This window comes from Prinia subflava, chromosome 9 (assembly GCF_021018805.1).
Source record: "Prinia subflava isolate CZ2003 ecotype Zambia chromosome 9, Cam_Psub_1.2, whole genome shotgun sequence".
In the NCBI taxonomy this organism is placed as follows: Eukaryota; Metazoa; Chordata; class Aves; order Passeriformes; family Cisticolidae; genus Prinia; species Prinia subflava.
In genome coordinates, this window is record NC_086255.1 from 13,201,871 (window position 1) to 13,221,956 (window position 20,086).

Sequence of the window (20,086 nt, forward strand, 5' to 3'; positions counted from 1 at the left end):
GTCTGGGCCACTGGCCAGCTAAGGAGCAGCAGCTGCCCAGCCTGTGAAGGCACAAACATGGCCCATTGCAAACCTCACTGCACAGGCACAACCCCAACAGTGCTTCTTTACCAACTCCTCTCCAACAGCCATCCCCTTGCTTAGATTTCTGAGTGTTGCTCTGTCCCAGTTCACACCTGAACAGTTACTACACAAACAAAACCTAACTTCAAGTCAGCTGCTCATGGGCTCTTAGCATAGCTTCCCTGGTGAGGCTGCTTTCAAACCATGACTATTCCTTAGAGTCTGGGGCTCCAGCAAACATATTCCTCACATATTCCTCAAATGATGAATTCTTGTGCATCACAAGGGAAGAACAGCCTCTTGACAGTGAAAATGAATGTATGAAGCACTAGCAAAGTAACCATGCTGAGTAACTTAGCCTAAAAGCGCTCTCACTGTGATAAAAACCTATCCAGGATACTCAAACTCAACCAAGTAGGTTTCCCATATCTCCGTCCCCAAGGAGGGCCAGACCCCAGACAGCACTCTATTCACTCACATCACATTATCCACATCCAATCAGACAGCACAGAGCATGCTGAAAGCTATGGTTGTTCAGAGACCCACGTCAGCTTCAGAAGGATGACACAAAAAGGAGCAGAGCACACTTGGATGTGCCTACAGGATCCCAGTAAATCACATCCAGGTGTTCATACTAGTCTGGTTTGCTGCTTCATTATGCAGGCACCAAATGAGTCACAGACCCTACTTTTTGAATTCTTGTTTGAAAAAGTGACAGAAGATCCAAGCTCCCAGGAACTACCTTCAATCCAGCAGTGTCACAGGGTCCAGCCAGGGAAAGAAATCTATTGGACATGCAGACAGCATCTGAAAATAGGTCCAGCCTCCCCCACCCACCCAGACCCCTGCAATCAGCAGGTAACATCACAACTCCTTCAGAACTTGAAAGAAAACATACAATCTCTTTTGTTTCCTTTCTGTTTTATTTAGCAAAACACGACCATTTCAGCCCTGCCAAGTGCATAGCCTGACCTGAAGGCCAGCTTGGGGAGGAACACTGAAAGCAGGGCTGGCTCTGCCTTTTAACTCAATTGTTGCTCTTGGCTGTGAAGGACAACACAAGCAGCTGTCAGAACAACAAATTAGGGAGAAAGGTGGGCCTCGCTCCAGGCACCTTCCCCTTCCACCAAATTAGTCCACCCCACACACAGCTTGCTTCACATGCTTAGAGCTTGGCTGATCTCTACCTGACCAGCACACAGCTGATGGGGCATCCTGGCTCAACTTGCCCCTCAAATGATGTATCCACAGGAAAAAACAGGAAAGAAAGAAAAAAAGGAACACAGTTAATAAAACAATTTCTGACTTGCACAAAATAAAAAGTGTAAAGGACAATTGACCTATTATTTTCACTAACAGGCAGGTAAGGTTGAGAAAGTTTGGCCCTTTGTGCACTCTTTATTGTAGCTTTCTGGCAGGTAAAAAAGTCCCTTCAGAAGCTTTGTGGGCCTTTCTCACCTCTCCTGCCCTGCAATTCCCTGAGCCAAGTGTCAGCTCTGCTGAGCTGGGGTCACCAGAAGCAGCTGTGGTGCCCTTCACGAGGCCGTGAAGTCCAGGACGTGCAGGGCTGATGCCAGGGCAGCGTACAGGTGGGTGGTACTGAAACGGAGGCAGTACACTGGACTGCTGGTGGGTGAAGACAGGTGAAAGCTCTGCAAAAAATGAGAATCTTTCAGAGACAAGGTCAGCCCAAAGACACCGGCTGGTGTTACAGATCCAAAGGCTAAAATGTCAGATCCAAAGGCTAAGGCAAAGCAGGTTTTCCCTGCATATAGGTTAGGTTTGCCATGGTAGACTAGCCCCAAAGACAGCCCAGCAGCCCCTCTTTCTTTCTCCCACAAGGCATGTACATTGGGCTGCCAGAGAACAGCTGAGAGGCTCTGCAGCTGCCCAGTCTCCTACAGGTGCTCACCTGCAGGCACCGAGTCTGCCGCTTATCCCAGAGGCGCACCACACCATAGTAGGAAGAGCCACTGGCAATCATGTGGTTCTTATCACTCCTTATGCAGTACAGGGCACTGTCATGGGGCTCTTCCCACTCCTGGACGCACTTCCTGCAAGGGCAACACAAACCAGAGCAGGGCTGAGCCTCCACTCCTCCACACACTGTGCATGAGGGAGCTAATTCAGGGAGAGCTGAGTTCCCCTATTGCTGCACAAGGACAGCCCAGGAGCCTGGCGGGGGCCCCAGATGCCCGCAGGGCAGGCTCACCTGGCGCTGGTCCGTATGTCCCAGTAGCGGATGTAGGTGTCATACCCACACGAAAGGAGGAGGGAGGGCGTTTCGTAGAACACATCCAGGACTCCAGCTCCACGGTGGAAGTCAGTCCCTAAACAGGTCAACAGCTGACCACTGCAAGGAAATGCATTAGGGGAAGAGTCATTCAGAGCAAAAAGCTCTTCCAGTTCAGCTGGCCAGAGCAGAGATAGTGTCACAGAAATTTTACAGATCTCATTTCTCGTGATATAATAGAATACAAAAGCCCACACAGTTTTCCTCTCCCACCCTCTGCTTCTGCTACTGTTTGGGCCACTATGAAGGGTGTCATGAAGGGTGACCAGCAGGAGTCCCAGCTGAAAGAGAAGAGCCAAGGTACAGGGGCAGTGGACCTCTAGCAGAATGGGATCCTTTTCCCTGGGAAAAGTGACCAGTATTCTGAATTATATGTCTCCACTTCCACAGGAGACAACTCCCAGCTTAGTCAGACTCCAAATAATCTGCAAGAGACATTTACCTGTTCAACCCCATCCCATACTCTGTCCTTCAAAATACTGCCCACTGGGGTATTTCCCTAGATCTTCGACACACAGCACAGATCTACAGGCAAATTAGACTCTCCCAGCCCAGTCTGCCATGGCTGCTCTCATCAAGCCCCTCCAGTTTCACCACATTCTACAAACACCGTATCTAGGGCTCAATGTGATAGGTCAAAAGCAACCACTCCAATGATGCTCTGGAGATGACCTTTCAAAGGCTAGATTTTCTCTTTTTCTTGACCCTTTCCTCCTTTTTAATTCCTTGCTTGTAGTGAAAGAGCAAAAGCAAGATCTCCATGAAGCACTATGCTAGGTGCTTTGTGGTGGTACCACTCTGCTGCTTGTTCATGTGCAGAACCAGCAGCCCACCAGGTGGAGGGTATCTGGTGAGATCCTGCCCTGCCAGACTTCAAGAAGAAACTTGAGCCCTTTCCCAGGGTCACATGGAATGGCACAGCCTACCCCAGTGTCATTCCACCTGCTGCAGCAGCCAGTAATAGTCAGATATGACAGACTCTTGGGAATAGAGTGGACAATCTGCCGAGCTGCCCGAAATGGCCACCTATTGCAAACTCTCATTTTTTTCCTTCTCCTTCTCCTCACACCCTCTACAGCAAAAATGCTGGACACAATACAACTTGAAGCACCTGCTTTTCAAACTCTGCTGCATGGCCACCCCTCTCCAACAGCCTCCTGGTTCTCAGGACAATGAAGTAGTCCTGAAAGCCAACAGCACGGATCCCGCAGTGGGGTCACTCTCAGCATCTCCCTCCATTATTTTGTTACATTCTGCTCCTTGATCCAGCATCACACAGTTCTGAGGCACATTGCCAAATGCCTTAATTCTGTCTGTAATCTGGGCTAAAGCCCTCGTCGGGGGATAAAGACCACACAAAAGGAGAAATAGAGTCCTGGGAGATGTTAAAACAAGTAAACACCTTTGTGTCAGGAGAGAGAAATCGCTGATAAAGCAGATTAGCGCCTCGAGCCCTGGTGTCCCCAGATCAGAAGGCGAGCCCTGGCCGATCTTTGCAGCCAGCACGCTTCTATGATCACAGAGCTGGCGGCATGCTGGGGCCAGCCTGTTTCCCCACAGTCACTCTCCAAAGAGCAGATTATGTAGAATAACAATTTCTTTGTGGCTGTGTAATTCCCTCCGTGACCGTGGCTGTGGGCAGCTACATTGGACCTTGATGCCAGGGCCCTAGCAACCATTTAGAGAGGCCAACCAGCCCTAGCAATGGCCCCCCCATGCAAACCTCTCGGACAAGCTTTAACATCAAGTGCATGAATTAATCCCCCCCAACACGAATCCAGGGGTGCTGGCTTATTGGACTTTGTGTTTCTCCAGGCAAGGGATCGAGGGGATTCCAGGCTTCAGCCCTTTGCAACCTTCTCACAATACATTAACCCTTGGAAGGTTACTTGTAAACCAACCCAGCAGCAATTCTGCACCTGTCTATGGGTTGAGAGGCTGAAGCACTCGTGGTTTGAGCACTGTGAACAAAAGCAATTTGGTTTGGTTGGCAGAGATGGGTCATCAGATCCACCATGGAGTGAGACATGGATGGACATGAGTGCTCTGACTCTCCCCTGCCCTTCCAAGCACACAGATCCCCTCCATCTGCCATTCTGCAAAGCCAGCAGGACAAATGGACATGCACACAGCCCTTATCAAGGTTTCTGCAAAACCTTCTTCATCCTACAAGATGTACGTGTGGCCCAGAGTTGTAAGACATACAAGATAGGTATGAGGAGGAGTAAACAGCTCTCCCAGACAAGAATCCTTGGGCTACCTGTGAGATGCATAAGGGGCCAGACCACCCAACTGACAGATTCTTCTGCCAGTTGCTCAGGCAGGAGCAGGAGTTACTCCAAGAGGTGAGCTACCCCAGCAAGCCCTAGGCAGCACCAGCAGCTTGGACCCTGAGCACCACCCAGGTGCTTCACTCCCAGTGTTTCTCCATGCCTTCTCACTGCAGTGGTGCCCAAGCACTTCAACAGAGTCACACCAGTTTTCCTCCCTCCACTTACCTTTCCATCCCAGGCAACAAAAATGAAAGAAAATGAAAGAAAAGGCAACAAAAAAAAGGGAGGAAAAAAAGAAAAGGATTGGCTTTTCTCTGTAGGCATAAAATGGGCACAGATACTTGCAAGCCACTGCAGCAAAGTAAACCTTGCTTTGCTGGTTTGTTAATCAGCTTGGTTCTCCTGGCCCAAGAACAGTCAAAGCAGCTCTCAGGTGGGAGCTGCAGCCCCTGGAAACAGGAGCAGCTCTTTGGCAATTTACAGAGGTAATGTGGTAGTTGCTACAGTGAAACATCTGGCACCAGGGGAAAATTTACTGTACTCTAGTCTGGGCATACAAACAAAACACCCATGGCACGGGCACACTTAAGGTGAAAAAGATGCAGAACACGATTATATTTCCCCTTTATTCAGCAGATTAAGGTGTCCCTGGACAGCTATCACCATGCCAGACCAGCTCTATGTGCCTGCAGCATACACAGCCATGCTGAGCCCATGCTGGGAAGGGAATTCTGTCACCACAATTCTTCCAGTCTTGGGATCATAAGTTAGTGCCCACAAATTGCCCACTCTTGGTTATCCCAAATACTCTCTTCCTTCAAACCTCATACCTGAACAGCTTCCCCTTTCTTGGGAGCAAAACCCACATCTAATCCTTAATAACCTATCAAGATAACCCACAAAGAGGCAATGGAATAGCAGCAGCTACACCAGCACATCACCAATGGTTCCTAACAGCTTAGAGGGACATAAGATACCTTCTTCATGAGGGACAGAAAGAGATGGCATAGCTATCTTGGATCTTTTTCACCAGCACCAGCAAAATATGGCAGGAAACAACCACCTTCTTTCCTTTGTGGTCCCTTTTTCACCTAAACACCTTTCAAATCCCAGGTAGGCTGATCCTCAGTACTCCAGAGGCCCTGTCCTTGTTACGGGCTGTGAAGGTTAGTCAGGAAGAGCAAGTGAGACCAAATGTGGAAGGGCCACACCATCTCCCCACCCTGCCATGGCCCTCCAGCAGTAGCAAGTAGCTGTTTCGCCCCCAGGTCTTCTTCAGCCAAGCCAGGTAGTTCCCTGTGCAGATGGTTGGAGCTTTGCTTGTCTTTGCACTGAACAGCCTGGGTCAGATAGTGCCCGTGTTCAGTCCCAGCGCTGGGTGGCACCAACAGAAACAACTCTGCACCACTGGAGCAGAATCACAAATGTGACAGTGCAAGTTTTCTGGCAAGACCAATCTAGAGCAAGATCTCTTAATTTCAACAATTTAACCACAAACCATCTGGGCCAATGCACCACCTACAAACACACAAGTAGGCCTCTACTGTCGAGGAATTTTGTAATATTCCTAATTTTTCATACTTCCTGTTAAGCATCTAGACAGACTGAATAATATTGACAGTAATCCAGTATCAGCCCACAAGGAACAGAGCCAGAGCAAATCCAGCAGCCTATTCATCCCTAGCACAGGAAAGCTGTATTAGCACCAGGCTCTGGACTCCTCGGTGATAGAACAAGATGTTCAAAAAAGTCCATGTGCCTAGTAAATGCATCCAACTGATGAGTCCAACAATGAAAGGCATTTTGTTCAGACACTAAAGAGAATCCTTTGATTCATCTTAATCAGCTTCCAAGTTCTTCAAGACTTTTTAAAATAACTTTTAAAATCAGATATTTATTCTTATTTACTCTTTCCATTCCATGCCAGAAATCTAGCCATGAGCACAGCTCTCCTGATACCTCCAGAAGACAGACAACCTGGCAGCAAAGTGAAGGGAAGAAACAGGCTAGTTTCTTTAAGTTCTTGTTTTTCTTTTAAAAGCAGCTTCAAGTTCTACTCCTTCTCAGTCACTAATATGAAGACAAAATAAGATCAGTCATGGCAGAGCCCAGATGGTTACTTTCCAGATAACCCATGGGATGTTGCTTCACCAAGTGAAAGTTATTTACAGCCTCCCAAGCCACTGCAACTATTTGTGTGGCCATAAAAGCTCAGGATCTCCCTGAGATCTTTCTGATAGTCAGAGTCCAGAAGAAGTCTGCACCTGCTTCCCTGGAACCTGCCCATTTGCTGAGGATCTTACCCAGCTCTCTCCAGTACACAAGAACTACACTCCTGGGATGAAAAAAACATTTTTCTCCCTACCCTCAATTTCTGGTGATCCCAATTCACTAGAATTGATACTATATAACTATGCAAACTCTAGAAAACTGCTGAATTTTGAACATCTGTTGAAAACAGAGATGTGCAAAACTGAGGACAATTCATTTGCTCTGGAATCCCCATCTGTGAACTGTGATCATCCACCAAAGAGGAGAATCTATTGCACATAAGCAGATGACTACTCAGGAATCAAACAGAGCTCCAAACCAATATTTCAGCCCCAGTAACTATTTGAAACAAAATGGGGAAGGTGGGAAGCATATACTTTAAAAAAAAAAGGCGTAAAGAGCCCTGTTCAGTACCAAACACTGGCATATTTGATCTGAGTATGAAACAGAAAAAGGAAAGTAAATCCATTTTAAAATAATTATCCCAAGTGCAGCATTTGCACAATTTCGGTCACCCAGTTAGGAGAAAGCACCAAAACCAGAGGGAAGAGCTGAGCTGCTGTCTCTTCCAGGTACTTTGCAATAGCAGCTGAGGCACTGAGGGGATGCAGCAACTTATGCTAAGAAGCGAAAGGCTTGATCAAACAACATCTGCATTGCACATAGGGAGAAACGCAGATCCTTGGCAAAGTTATTATTTTATCCTACCCCAAAGTTGCCCCTGCATTTAGATCAGGCTACTAATTCCTGCAGGGAAGGTGTGGGACTGGCTTGGGGAATTTTGAGGGAGCATCTCCCAGTGAAATGGTTCAGAGATGCAGTTTCAAGCGATTTTCAAGGCAAATGCCTCCCTCTGATTCCTCAGGGCAGCTGAAGGGACTCGAGACAGTAGGGGGGAAAGACACCAACGATGGTCTGAAATTGTGTTGAGGGGAAAGACAGAAGAGGGAGTTTTGCCTTCTTTTCTTCTGCTTTCTCTGAATTGGCCCACACACGTTTTAAATGGTCCAATAAAAAGATACAATTTCTTTACCTTTCCAGCTCTGGGACCCTGTGAGTTTTTGTTGTTCGGGTTCCCGTAAGGTTAAGTTCAGAGGATAAACTGACACACTGGGCTATGGGAAAAAGCCAGTTTCTTCAAATAAAGCCACAACGGTGCAAAAGAGACCCTGCTGGGGCTTTTATTTGGGAAAACAAACAGAAATGGCACCAAGCCCTTCTGCTTTACGAACCAATTTAACTATAAAACCAATGTTCTCCCTCTCGGGGGTGAGGAGGGGAAAGAGACAGGACATGACAATAGTCCAAAACCTTGAGGGGAAAAAAAAAAAAAAAAGAGACAGGACAAAAAAGGTTGTCTATCCCCTTTTCTTTCTTGTCCATGGCTCCTTTTCTTAGCACACGTGTGTTCTTGTAAAAACGATTAGATTGCAATTTGTATAACATGGTGACCCCCAAATTCAGACATTTAACCCCTTTTCTCTACAAAGAATGTCAAGAATGTCTTCTCTGTCTTTCTTTCCAACGGGAGGAGTAGGGGGGAATTCTCAAACTGATTTCTTGGAGGAAGAGAAAAAGAGGGAGGCGAGGAAAAGAAGCAGGGAGTTCTCAAAGCCTCTCGCCTTTCGCCCCACTTGTGTGGGAACAGGCGGCTGCATTGCTCCCTTTCTGGACAGAGCTCTGCAGGTCTCCTTTAGTGGGGAGACAAAAAAATGGAGAGTCCAAATCAAAACAAAGCCATCTGTTTAAATGAGCTACCACTAGCCAGTGACAGAGGGGGTTCCTCATTCACTGCTTCCCATTCTTCTCTCTTGCCTCTGTTGATTCTCTCTCAACCCAGGGAAAAATAAAGATTACTTTTGCTTTGGCTCAGAGGGATGAAACTGATTGATGTGCTTGGAGTGTCCAGCCCCCACCCATGCACTCTGATTGTTCAGGGCCTTGTAAAGTTGTCATAAATATGCCTGAACAAGAGTTCAAAGGCTGCAGCATGCCCTGAACATGCACACATCCAAAAGGCAGGAGCTGGCGTCATGGTCCTTTCTAGTGAGACAGGCCCAAGACTGCCATGGGGAAGAAAGGATTTAGGATAAACAAACACCTGTATGTTCCTCCTCTTACAATGATTTTACATTTAGGTTAAGATGGACCCAAGCCCTCTTAACAAAAAAAGGCAGAAGATGCCCAGCTTATGTGAGAGAGTTCAGAAACACAGTGTCACAAAAACCAAAACTCAACCAGAAATCAGTAAAGAACAACAAGGCCTCAGTTTTGAGAAAACATGCATACCATGGGAATGCATTGCTCAGACAAGACTGAAGTTATCCATTATAGACAGAAAACAGGGTTCTGAACACAACAAAGTCTTCTAAAGGGAACAGTCATCCAAGAAACCACCACCTAAGAGGCTCCCTGCAACAGCAAGCTTTCTCCAGAACAGGCTCAAGCTCGCCATAGGCCTGGTGTCCTGCTTCCAACAACACTCAAGATCTCAAGGTCTGGATTGGTCATTGTGATTTAAAACTGTCAGCCAAGACAGAGATGCTGAGAAAGAAATGCAAGTCTGAAAGGAATGAGAGCCCCTTTCCCACAAAACCTGGAGGAGTTTCCTTGGCAAAAAAAGATGGCTGGCACATGAATCTATAGAAAAGCAGGGCCAGAATGAGTATTCCACATCTACCGCATTTATTCTTCTGCTCCCCAAATCCTGTGAAACTGGTATCAGTGACAGGATAATATTTGTTATTGCTTGTCTCTCCTGTTATTAGACATATGCACCCACTTCTCTGTGTCTGGATAAATCCAGTTTAAATGCCTGGGTGAAAGACTCCCCACACATCTTGGAGTCAGTTACCTTTCCTTTTGATCTAGCAACTCCAGTTCTGAATATATGTGCTTCCTTTACCCAACAGCTCTTTTGGTGATTAAATTAGAGGGTCTCAAACTTGTATAAACCTTGGAGTCAAACTGTGGAGAGAATGCTCTTATCTAGAAATTATTTTAGAACACAACACTAAGAAGCTTTGAGCTGAGCTTCTACAATAAAAACTTCTGTTGAAAACATTCAGCAAGACTTATAACCAAGAACTAGATGTGCAGATTCTCATTTCACTCATTTACTTCCACACAATTCAAAAACTGGAGCACAACAGGAGACAAAGTCAAGGACTAGATTTAGGAAATCATCAGTAGTGATCAGCTAACCAGGTTTTCAGTACTATCTGCTTCAGCTCTCAAACTACACTTGCTGTTTAAGACCCGTACAGGGAGCACAAATTTTAACTCCATGGGCTCTCAAAAGCATGAAAATATATGCAGATCAACATAAGGCAAAAGCTGAAAAGACAGCAACTCAATTCTCGCCTCCTCTATGGCTCAGACAGATGTAACCTAGCAAGGGACCCATGGAAAGAATGGGTCCTAGAGACCCTAGAGATACAGCAGCAGCACATTAACAAACTTCAGCCAGCTGCCTAGGATAGTAACACTTATGCTGGCTCTTGGAAAGAAAGAGCACTGTGCAATAGCACTATAGGCAGAATAGATTACTAACCTCCTCAGCAGCTGCCTGGCTACCTGAGACTCCTCCCCAACTCTCTTCTGAGGACACCATCCATACACCTGAATCTCCTTTCTCCTCCACTCCCAAGTCACTCTCATGAATCCTCTACCTCCCACGGCCCCAAACCTGCAGACATCAAAGGCACCTGTCTTGAACACCTGAAAAGCAGGAGGGGCTGATGGTCAAGAAATGCAACTCTGTATCTTCCCCTTCCATGTACTCTCTACTTTTTTTTCTCCATCTCTTTGAAAAAGGTGGCAGAGATAAATGAAGAACAAAGACACAAGAAAAAGCCACAGCTCTGGCCCACACCCTGCCTATTACTTAAGGGGGAAGGAACTCTTCCGAAAGAGGAGGAAAAAAATGTGCTCCAACACAATGGCTCAAAAGGCCAGGCAGCAAACCGGGCCACTTTGTACTGCTAACAAGGGACACCTAATTACAGGAAGAGGGCAAAGAGGGACAGATAAAAGGGATACAAAATTTCAACATCTGTTGCCATAAAGGGATAAGAAGTGGGGAAACGCAAAGTGTCAGTTTGGTGTCAGTGACGGCATAAAACTACTTTCAAAGGGCTCAGGAGTGGGAGAAAAACCGAACAAGAAATTAGAGGGTTCTTAAAAAAAAAAAAAAAAAAAAAAAAGAACCAACCCCACCCCCCTCCACCCAGAAAACAAACAAACAAAATCCCCACTCTGCCAAAAATACCTTCAAAAGGGGGGAGGAGCTGGACAAAGACTAGATATTTAAAAGGTGGAGGATCTGGGTGGCTTGCAGGGCACAGCTAACTTGGTTCAGTTTTCATAGCTCTCATGCCCTGCAGCATGTCATGTCATGTCACAGGAAAGAACACTGTAGGATTTGTGCATTCAAAGTGTTTATAGCATGAACACTACCATGTGAGACAGATCACTGGTCCATTTCAAATGTCAGGCTTTGCAGAATAGCTCCAAGAGTTACTGCAAAGAGACCTCTGGAGTATTCTACCTTTCTTATGGAGAAGCATCCTTGAGACAGTGGCATTTGTCTCCTAACAACATGCAAGACCACCCCAATAACATGGGAAGCAACAGTTCTCTGCAGGCAAATGACAAATGCTGGCCTTGGAGCTGTCAGTGGTGCATGACCCTCATCTTCCAAGGAGTTTAAACTCCCAAAGGCAATAGAAAGAAGAAGAAGAAAGAGGATGAGGATCTGAATAAGGTTTCCTTTTCTCTTGCTTTCCATTAAGTGGCTGTTCTGTTGAACCACACATTCACACTGGCAAACAAGACAGGACAGTCTGAATAGAAAAAGGCAAAAGTGAGCAGAGGAACCTGACCTGCAAGAGAAGCAGCTGCCATCATATCCCTCACTAGAGGATGGACAAGGGGACTTGGAAGAGGACAAGGAGTCAGCAAGCCCTGATACTTGATGCAAGGACACAGGTTAGTATTGTGTGGCCCACACTGCTCACTGTTCTCCTTTCAGGCCTCTAATCACTGAACTTACTCACAGATGCCTTCCACACACACACCTTGATCCAGAGCGGGAATAAGTGCACAGCCACTTCCCCACATCTAAAAGCAATCAGATGGCACCATGTAGCATGTGTGGGGTGAGAGATGTCCTCCAGAAGTGCAGCTAACCAGCTTCAAAAGCATAAGAAAAAAAATCTAAATCCTCCTTCATTACAGGAGACAGGGCCAGGTGTAGCAGCAGCTGGAATTTCAGCCATCAGAGACAATGTCTTGGCATTATGCAGTCATTCCCCTGCTTTAGACTCCCTTGACAATTGCTTGTCGCTGCCTGTTGTGGCTTTGATCCAACGCCATCATCTCAGCAGAGTCAGAAATGAAAGACAGTTGTGGGAGTGGGATGCAGCAAGAGGTGTTTCTTTTCCCCGCTAAAAATTCCCTCTACACCAAAACCAACCAAACCCTTTTCAAAGCACAAGACATATTTACAGGTGAAGATATTATCCCCTTCCTCTTGGAGGGATGAGAATAGCTGCCCAAGGGTCAGGGAACAGCAAAGGTCATAAATACAAAACATACCATGACCAACAGCGACAAGCACCAGCCAAGGACTTATCTGGCCTGGAACTAAGATGATCAGTACACAAAAGGTTATTTAAGCTTTAAATCCTTTTGTAGCACGTTTCAGCTCTCAGCTGTTGGGTAAAAAGACCACCTACCCCAATGAAGAGAATGACACAGAAACTGCTGTACTGTTACTTACTCACCCCCCCCCAATGCAAAGAAAAACCCCCTAAGTGAACTAACTGATCTTGGACAGCACTAAACACCTCGGTGGTGCTAAAGATCCTGTGGTTTTCAAGAACATACCTTATTCATCATTCTACCCTGCCTAATTTTCTTTTGACAGAAGTTACCTGGATTCTGCTCTTAGATATAATATACCTGCCATGTTCAGCCTCTGGGCCCTTTTGTGGCCACAAGAAAAGGATAAGCAGCAAACTCCGAGGCCCTGGCTCTGTCTACCAGATGTTATCAAGACACACTGAGCACAGGAGGAGCTTTTAAGTCCTGGGTGCCTCTAAGATTTTAAGTTTTCATGCCACACTCTCACTCCTGGGGTCTGACCAGAGACAACATTCAAAAGCCTCAAAGGAACAGACAGCATTCCCTACAAGATCACATCTGGAAATCACTGGAGCCATTGAAGATGGATCCAAATCTCTGCTGGGAAGATGAACAGTTTATGGACAGTCAAGACCTGGAAGGATAGCTCTGTACTACCTTTCTATGATGACATCAAGCTTCACATGCTAGAGCCCCAGCCATGCTTCCTACTCAGCCTCCTACCCTGCACATGTTGATGAGTCTACCAGCTCACACACAGGTCCCTGCAGAGGAAAAGACCCAATGGCATGGTGCATTCCAGCTGTGACAGGTGAAGAGGGAAGAATAAGTTTGACACTCTAGCCATTTCAACAGAGGCCCAGTGGCCTAGGTTGCCTTGGCTTTTTTATTTGCCTGTCACTCAGGCTTTTACGTTATTGAAAGATCAAACTCTGCTGTGCTTGTTCATTACCTTAATCCTATTTTCCACACAGCTTTATTATCTCTTCAGGCTTCCTTGGGAAAGGCTGTCAGAAAGGCTGGGGCAGGGGGGAGAAGGTTGCCCATCTCCTCACCCCTGTCAGATGCCTCTATTCAAGAACAGCCAGAAGACTTGATGGGCAGGGGTATCACAGCACAGCCTGCATCCTTCTAGGGTACTCCAAAGGCACCACTGGATGGGTGACTAAGAAACATCCACCATAACTAAATGCACTGGTGCACTTTCCTGCTCCAGCTTGTCCTTTGTAGGATGCATTGTTGCAAAGTGTTTTTGTTACTTCAGAGAAAAAACAGCTGGTTTAAATTTGTATTTGATACAGTTGACTTAAACAATCTAAACTATTTAAACTATAGATTAGAAGGCAACTGGTCTCAGACCTACCCTCCTCCACTCCCTTTCCCCAAATACAGCTCTACTGACATCCCTCAGGCCCCTCCTGCCATTGCTCACCTCAATCCTGACAGCACTCCTTTGGATAATCTGGGCTGTGCCACTCCTACCCAGAGCATCCTGGTCCTGGAAGGCAGGGCTGCCGTTCCAATAATCCTGTGAAATATTTGCAATCTGTCCATCACTACACTAAGACCCTCAGGCTAAGAGTTTCAAATTTGTCAGCAGTTGAGTCTCACATCAAGATTTGAGAACAACATTTCCCCAGTTGCTAAGGTCAGCACCTTCACCGAACAGGAACTACTCAAAGACTCCAAATCAGAGGCCACAGCAATTAACCTCTTCAGTGCTTATTAGGACAAAGAGAAGACAACTCGCCTATGTCACTTCCATAGATAACATGTTGCCACACCTCACCTCTTTGAGCTACTGGAATTGCCAGCCAGAACAAGGTGACTTCAGAGCCTGTGTTTGCCTCTGGCTTCCCAGCACCACAGAGAAGTGGATGAATGGGAGCATAAGGATCACCTTCCTCACCTTCTCTGGCTGAGGCATCCACAGAGACAGATGAAAAGGAGGGTGTAATGGGTATATTTTGACTATTTACAGGTAACGGGAAGAAACCAGGATGGCTGTGCCATCAACTGGTAAAGCTGGGAAGAAAAGCCAAGTTACTGAACCAGAACCACCCCCCACATACACCTTTTCCACACCAGTTTGCTTTGTCCCCCACTCCACAACACATCTCATCTTCAATCATCACTTGCCTACACTGACAAAAGGAATGATACCTTTTGCAGCATTTCCAATATTGCTCTGTTATTCACCTTCCTTGTCAAGTCCCTCCCTGTAACCTGGATGCTCACTCACCTCTCAAGGTCCCAGATTCTCAGAGGTGAGGTGTGTCCACAGCAGGCTGTCCCCGTCACAAATGAGCTGTTTGAAAAAACAAAGAAAAAAAAAAAAAAACACTTACTAATGTTCTGAAGAAAGTGCATGAGCAGAGAAAACAGGTTACAAGACAGACTTTGAATTCCGGTTCAAGATGATTTCAGTATGTCCCACCACATTTCACAAGGGACAGGCAGCAGCAAAGGGAGAGCTGCCACAAGACTCTCATTAGCTGAGCTTCCCAGATGCAGCAGGTCACAACTGCAGAGAATTGGCAGGACAAAAAGATGTATTTGTAAATACAAAGGGAAAACCTAAACAGGATCAGCTGCAAACATTTTCAAATGAGTCATTACAGTACTCAGCACATTTCATATATAGTAAGTGCTTTAAGATGCAGAAATAAATACTGTTATTTCCTACTTCATGTCTCACTTCAGTTTGTTGGCAACTTCTGAGTGCAATCATGAACTGGCTGCAGCATCACGGGCCTACACAATCATGGAATAGAGATCTCTGGTCTAGCCTGCTCAAAGCAGAGCCAATTTCAAAGCTTGATCAGGTTGTCCTCCCCAGTGCGCAGGCACTCTCTGTTAGAGGCAGCACAGCTCTCCTGCAGCAATATTTGGCTCAGTTTACACCCTCCAGTAGAGTCCATTCCAAAGTCCTCTTGGCAATGCTATGTCCCTGCTGCACATGCTGGCTCCAGAGGTCACCTGATACCCACTGGCCAAATACTAGTTCATAAGACAGACTAAATTCTTAAAATCAAGCATCAGGAACGTGGGTGCTGTGCTCTCCAAACCACACTGCTTGCTTCGTGCCAACTTCCCATTCTCAGTTCAAATAAGAGGAAGCAGCTCATACAAGGACTTCTAAGTAAGTTACAAATGACCTCTCACAAAGCCATATTTATTGCAGCTACCAAGAATAAAATGCCAAAACTATGTTTAAGTCAATGCAACAAGGACAGCATGAACACAGGAAATGGAAGCTGCTTTAAATAAAAGCCATCTCTACACTTTGCCTAAAGAACTTTTGCAGTATGACACAGGACTGGCAGCTGAAAGATAAAAGCAAAATAAGAAAACAATCTCATGTCTATAAAAATAGCAGTCAGAGCAGGTTTTTTAACATTTCTTTGATCCTCTACAGCATTCTTTCTTTGGAAGTCAAGGTGTCTGCAAGCCTCTACTGCACCAGGAATGGATCCTTGACTTCTGTGAGAAGCACTACTGCTGCTGTAAGAAGGCACTCAGCAGCCAAGTGGTAAACACAGGCTCAATCAAAGCCAGGGAAAGACCAGATGGAAGCAAGACCAGAACTCAGGACTCCTATCTCTGTGGTTTAGCTGAGCAACTGGTTTCTCCAAACCATAAGGCCAAAGCAGCACTGACAAAATATTCTGCAACAGAGGCAAGCAGATAACATTAAACCATTTCGAAGAGCTACAAGAACTTAGGAAGGGCTTCAACTACCAAGGCTCTCTGTTGTGCTGACTCTATCCTTCTACCCAAACTCAGGTACCTGGAAGTGTCCACAAGTTCTGTGACCCTTAGCTGCCCTTTGGGCTAGAAAAGGCCTGTAGAACTAGAACCGTTTCAAAGTCTCTCCAACCAGGATGTCTTACATGCAAAATTCCAGGGTCATTGGCAGTGCACATGCAATCAGCCAAAGCACCTCTAGCACTGGGCTGTCCCTACAGGTGCTGCATGGTGCTCACACTATTCTTCACCATGTAAGTCCCTGACCCAAGTCTGAGAGTCTAGGGAAAATCCAATTCCTGTTGCTGTGCAGCAGTCACCAGCATCAATTAAGCATGCAGCATTTCATCTTTGGAAGCATGGTTTCTGCTCAATGCCTGCCTTCTCCCCACCATAATCCAGGACAGAAGGGAACATTTCCTTTTTGCCAATGTCACCCATCTCAGAGGAAAACAAGCAAAAATACCCACTTTGACAGCTTGTTGGTCGAGCCCCATGTCTGGAAAGCAGCACTTTGGTCAGGAGGTCCCTCTGCTACAAAGCTAGGTGTTGGGTTTTGTTCCCCCTCCCCAGTCATAATCCATTAATAACTACTAAAGTCAATTACTGTGGTTAGAAACATAATAGCAGTCAGGGAGTCAGTCAAGCAGGCAATTGGGTGCTTAAGATTTTTCTTTTGGGGGACATACTGACTCTGTTCCAGCAGAGAACGCCCTCACGTGGGAGACAGACCCCTTTGTGCAGAAGGTATGCACAAGGCTTTGATGGTTGCCACAGGTCTAAATTACCATGGAGGCACACCAACAGGGAGAAAAAGGTGGGAGGAACAGCTAGGTCTAATCCTCCCTCATGCTGTCTATTCTGGACTTCAGCTTTCCCTCCTTGGTCCTTACCCCTCACCCCCTCAGAGAAAAAAAGAAAAAAAAAAAAAAAAAAAAAAAAAAAAAAAAAAAAAAAAGAGAGAGAGAGACAGAAAAGCAGAAAAGCATTAGATAAAGAGATTTTTCTCCAGCATCAAATACAGGCCTCAGGGCCACAAACAAGTCTCTTCTGGGTAAAGCTGACTCCATTCAGTCAACAGGAATTTTGTCTCATACTTCAGCGGGATCAGGTTTGCAGGCCTTATCTTTAACAGCCTGAGCCCATTAGCAAGCAAAGATAAGACTTCTCCCACAAGAGCAGGCCACCTTCACTGCAGCATTAGAATGCAGCATTCACAAGACAACATGCACAAGAAGTGGTGCCAATGAGAAATTCTCGAAGGCTGAGAGTGAACTGACCTTAAAGTCTGGATTCCAGGGCATGATACAGGGCTCCTCACCTTGAGTCTGATCTGCAGGCACACACCTTGAAGCTTAAGGTGTCTCATAACTGGGAATCTCTCAGAGGTGACAGTTTTACTTCAGGCAAAAAAGCAACACAACTCAGCTTTCATACGTCTAAAACATACATGCAGATTGGAGGAAAGCATGTAAAGCCTGGCTCCAAAACTTCTGCAACTTCATTCAGCAGAGCTGAAGCCTTCTATCGGGCTTGCTTCTTTTAGTCTATCTTCAGCAAGGCTCTTTTGTCTTAGAGAGCATAGAGCACACATAAGAAAACCCTCCAACTTAGAGAAGCGCAGCTTTTTCACAACTGTTGTTGCCAGCTGCCCAAGAAAAACAATTCAAGCCGAGTTTCTAGCTTAAAGAGTGTCATTCATTTTGCCCACACTGCTTTCTACAGCCAGACTGAGGAGAGACTAGGTTGGGAAGAGGAGTACAGGACACCCTACACATATTAATGCAGGCATGACTCATCTACCTGAAGCATATACAACACACTGATGTTCACTGACACCAATCAGATGCACCTTTATCCATCATAAAAACTGCTATGGCCAGCCTCCAGATGGCTTGGAGATGTAAACCCCCTTCCCCACTAAGCCTCCCTCTGTCCTTTGAAAGCTGCTGGCTACCATGACTACAAGCTCCCTCTAGTAGGCCCTCCTAAGGGGAAAAAGCACCATTCTAGGGTTTCCATAACAGGACATTTTGTCTTCACAGGGCTCTCCTAGGAACTAAAATCAAGCCAAAAACCAAACCAGGAAGGCAAGAATTTTGCACAGCATTGAGACACACATACTTCATAGACAGCCTATTTTTGTCGTCCAACACAAGGAATCTTCCAACTCATCTGGTACTTTGATGTCCTCTTTCTTATTTGAAACTTCCTACTGAGAGAGAGGAGAGGAATAAACAAGAGGGAAAAAAAACCCTAACAAAACAACCAAGAGCCTGCTTCTCCATAAGCCAGACCTTCTCTATGTTGCGGAAGAGATATTTCATTAGACATTATCCCCCCACAATAGAAGCTGGGCCAAGAAATGAAAGAGAACACACATCCTGGCAGTGCTGTTGGAAAAAAAAAGAACTCTCCATCTGACTGACTTGTGGTTGTTGAAGATCCTGTGGCATTTCTGGCAACAAGAGTAGTGCTCTGGCTACACTCCAGCTGCAATAATTCCATGGCTGCTCCCAAGGTGCCAGCTACAGTTTGACTTGTGTAACTCTTTAGCCCATCCTGGACAGACCATTGCCAGATGTGAACAAACCAGAGGGACAGAGGTAGATGCCCATCAATCCTTTTGGAAAGATGCTGCTTATCCTGAAGCTTGGAAACAATTTCCAGAAATACAAGTCACATTGAACAACACATACTTTCCCCACTATCAACCCAGCTATCCAGAGTGGGTCCTGCCTGAGCTGGGAATCCTGCAATGTAAAGTCATTGAAGGAACCTGGGTAAAACAGGTCCTTTCCCACCTCTTCTCACTACACCTCCCCAGTGCCCCAGGCTTACGCCCTTCCCCTGTACTGTAAACAGATTGCTTCTCTAGTTCTATTCTGCTCTTCAGGGATTTCAAATCCAGAATCTGCTTGACACGTGCAAGAGCCTGTTCCTTCCTCCTGGCGCACTCCCCCGCCCCCTGGAATTGGACATCGTTGTTCCATTTTGGAAACTATTATATATGGAGACTCACTGGACTGGGAAACAAAGAAGTTATTACTTGACAGAGCCCTGCAGCTGGGAATGTGGAAGGTGGGGGGAGAGAAGGGGGAGAACCAAGGGAGACAGGATGGGGGGGTTGGTAGCAGTGTTATGAAAGCGATCAACAGAAAGGACAGCTCAAAGATGGGAAACATCTATTTTAAAAAGTCTCAAGTGAAATGAGAAAAGAAGAAGAAGAGAAAGCAAGTCCAAAAGGGAGATAGGAGAAGAGAGAGAGAGCAGTTGGTGCCGACGGTGCCGCGGGTTAAACGCACGGGTCTGTGGGTTTGTGTAGCCTTTGATTCAGCACTGACACGCTTTGGCAAGGGAGGCCACCGGAGCTGTCAAATCCTTCACCAACGTGCCCATCAATTGTATTCAGCTCTCCCCGACCCGCACTGGCATTTTAATTACTGTTGGGTAAACTAATTTGTACAAATGAAGGCAACTCTGCCTAATAGAATATGCAAGCTCTCTGACCTCTGACAGGCGATGACACAAGATACAAAGGAGGCAGAGGAAGGCTTTTTATCAGAGCCTTATTACTCTCTATTACTCCAATTAGTTAAGCTCCAGTGCTCCTAATTGGGGGAAAAAATTGCAATTAAATCAATTTTTGATGGGCTGAAAGTGGGTTACCGAACCGCCCTGCCTGTGAAACACTGATATTATAGCAGCAAAGGTCAAAGTCTTTGTCGGCACCTGTGGGGCCCCCACCTCCCCTCTCCAAGGCCCTCTGTGCCCCCCCAACACACACATGCAG

The 20,086-nt window shown here is 46.2% G+C and overlaps 1 protein-coding gene across 1 annotated transcript in view; it reads right to left on the reverse strand.

The window, feature by feature from the left end:
* Positions 1–967: 967 nt before the first annotated feature.
* The window catches only part of FBXW4 (F-box and WD repeat domain containing 4), a 60,281-nt gene continuing 41,162 nt past the window's right edge, over positions 968–20,086 (reverse strand). Inside the window, exons 6-9 of the mRNA XM_063405462.1 lie at positions 14,789–14,854; positions 2,276–2,416; positions 1,976–2,117; positions 968–1,715 (exon numbers count right to left, since the gene is read on the reverse strand). Of these exons, the coding sequence (XP_063261532.1) occupies positions 1,599–1,715; positions 1,976–2,117; positions 2,276–2,416; positions 14,789–14,854 (466 nt within the window). The 3' untranslated portion in view covers positions 968–1,598. The remainder of the gene's footprint in view (positions 1,716–1,975; positions 2,118–2,275; positions 2,417–14,788; positions 14,855–20,086) is intronic.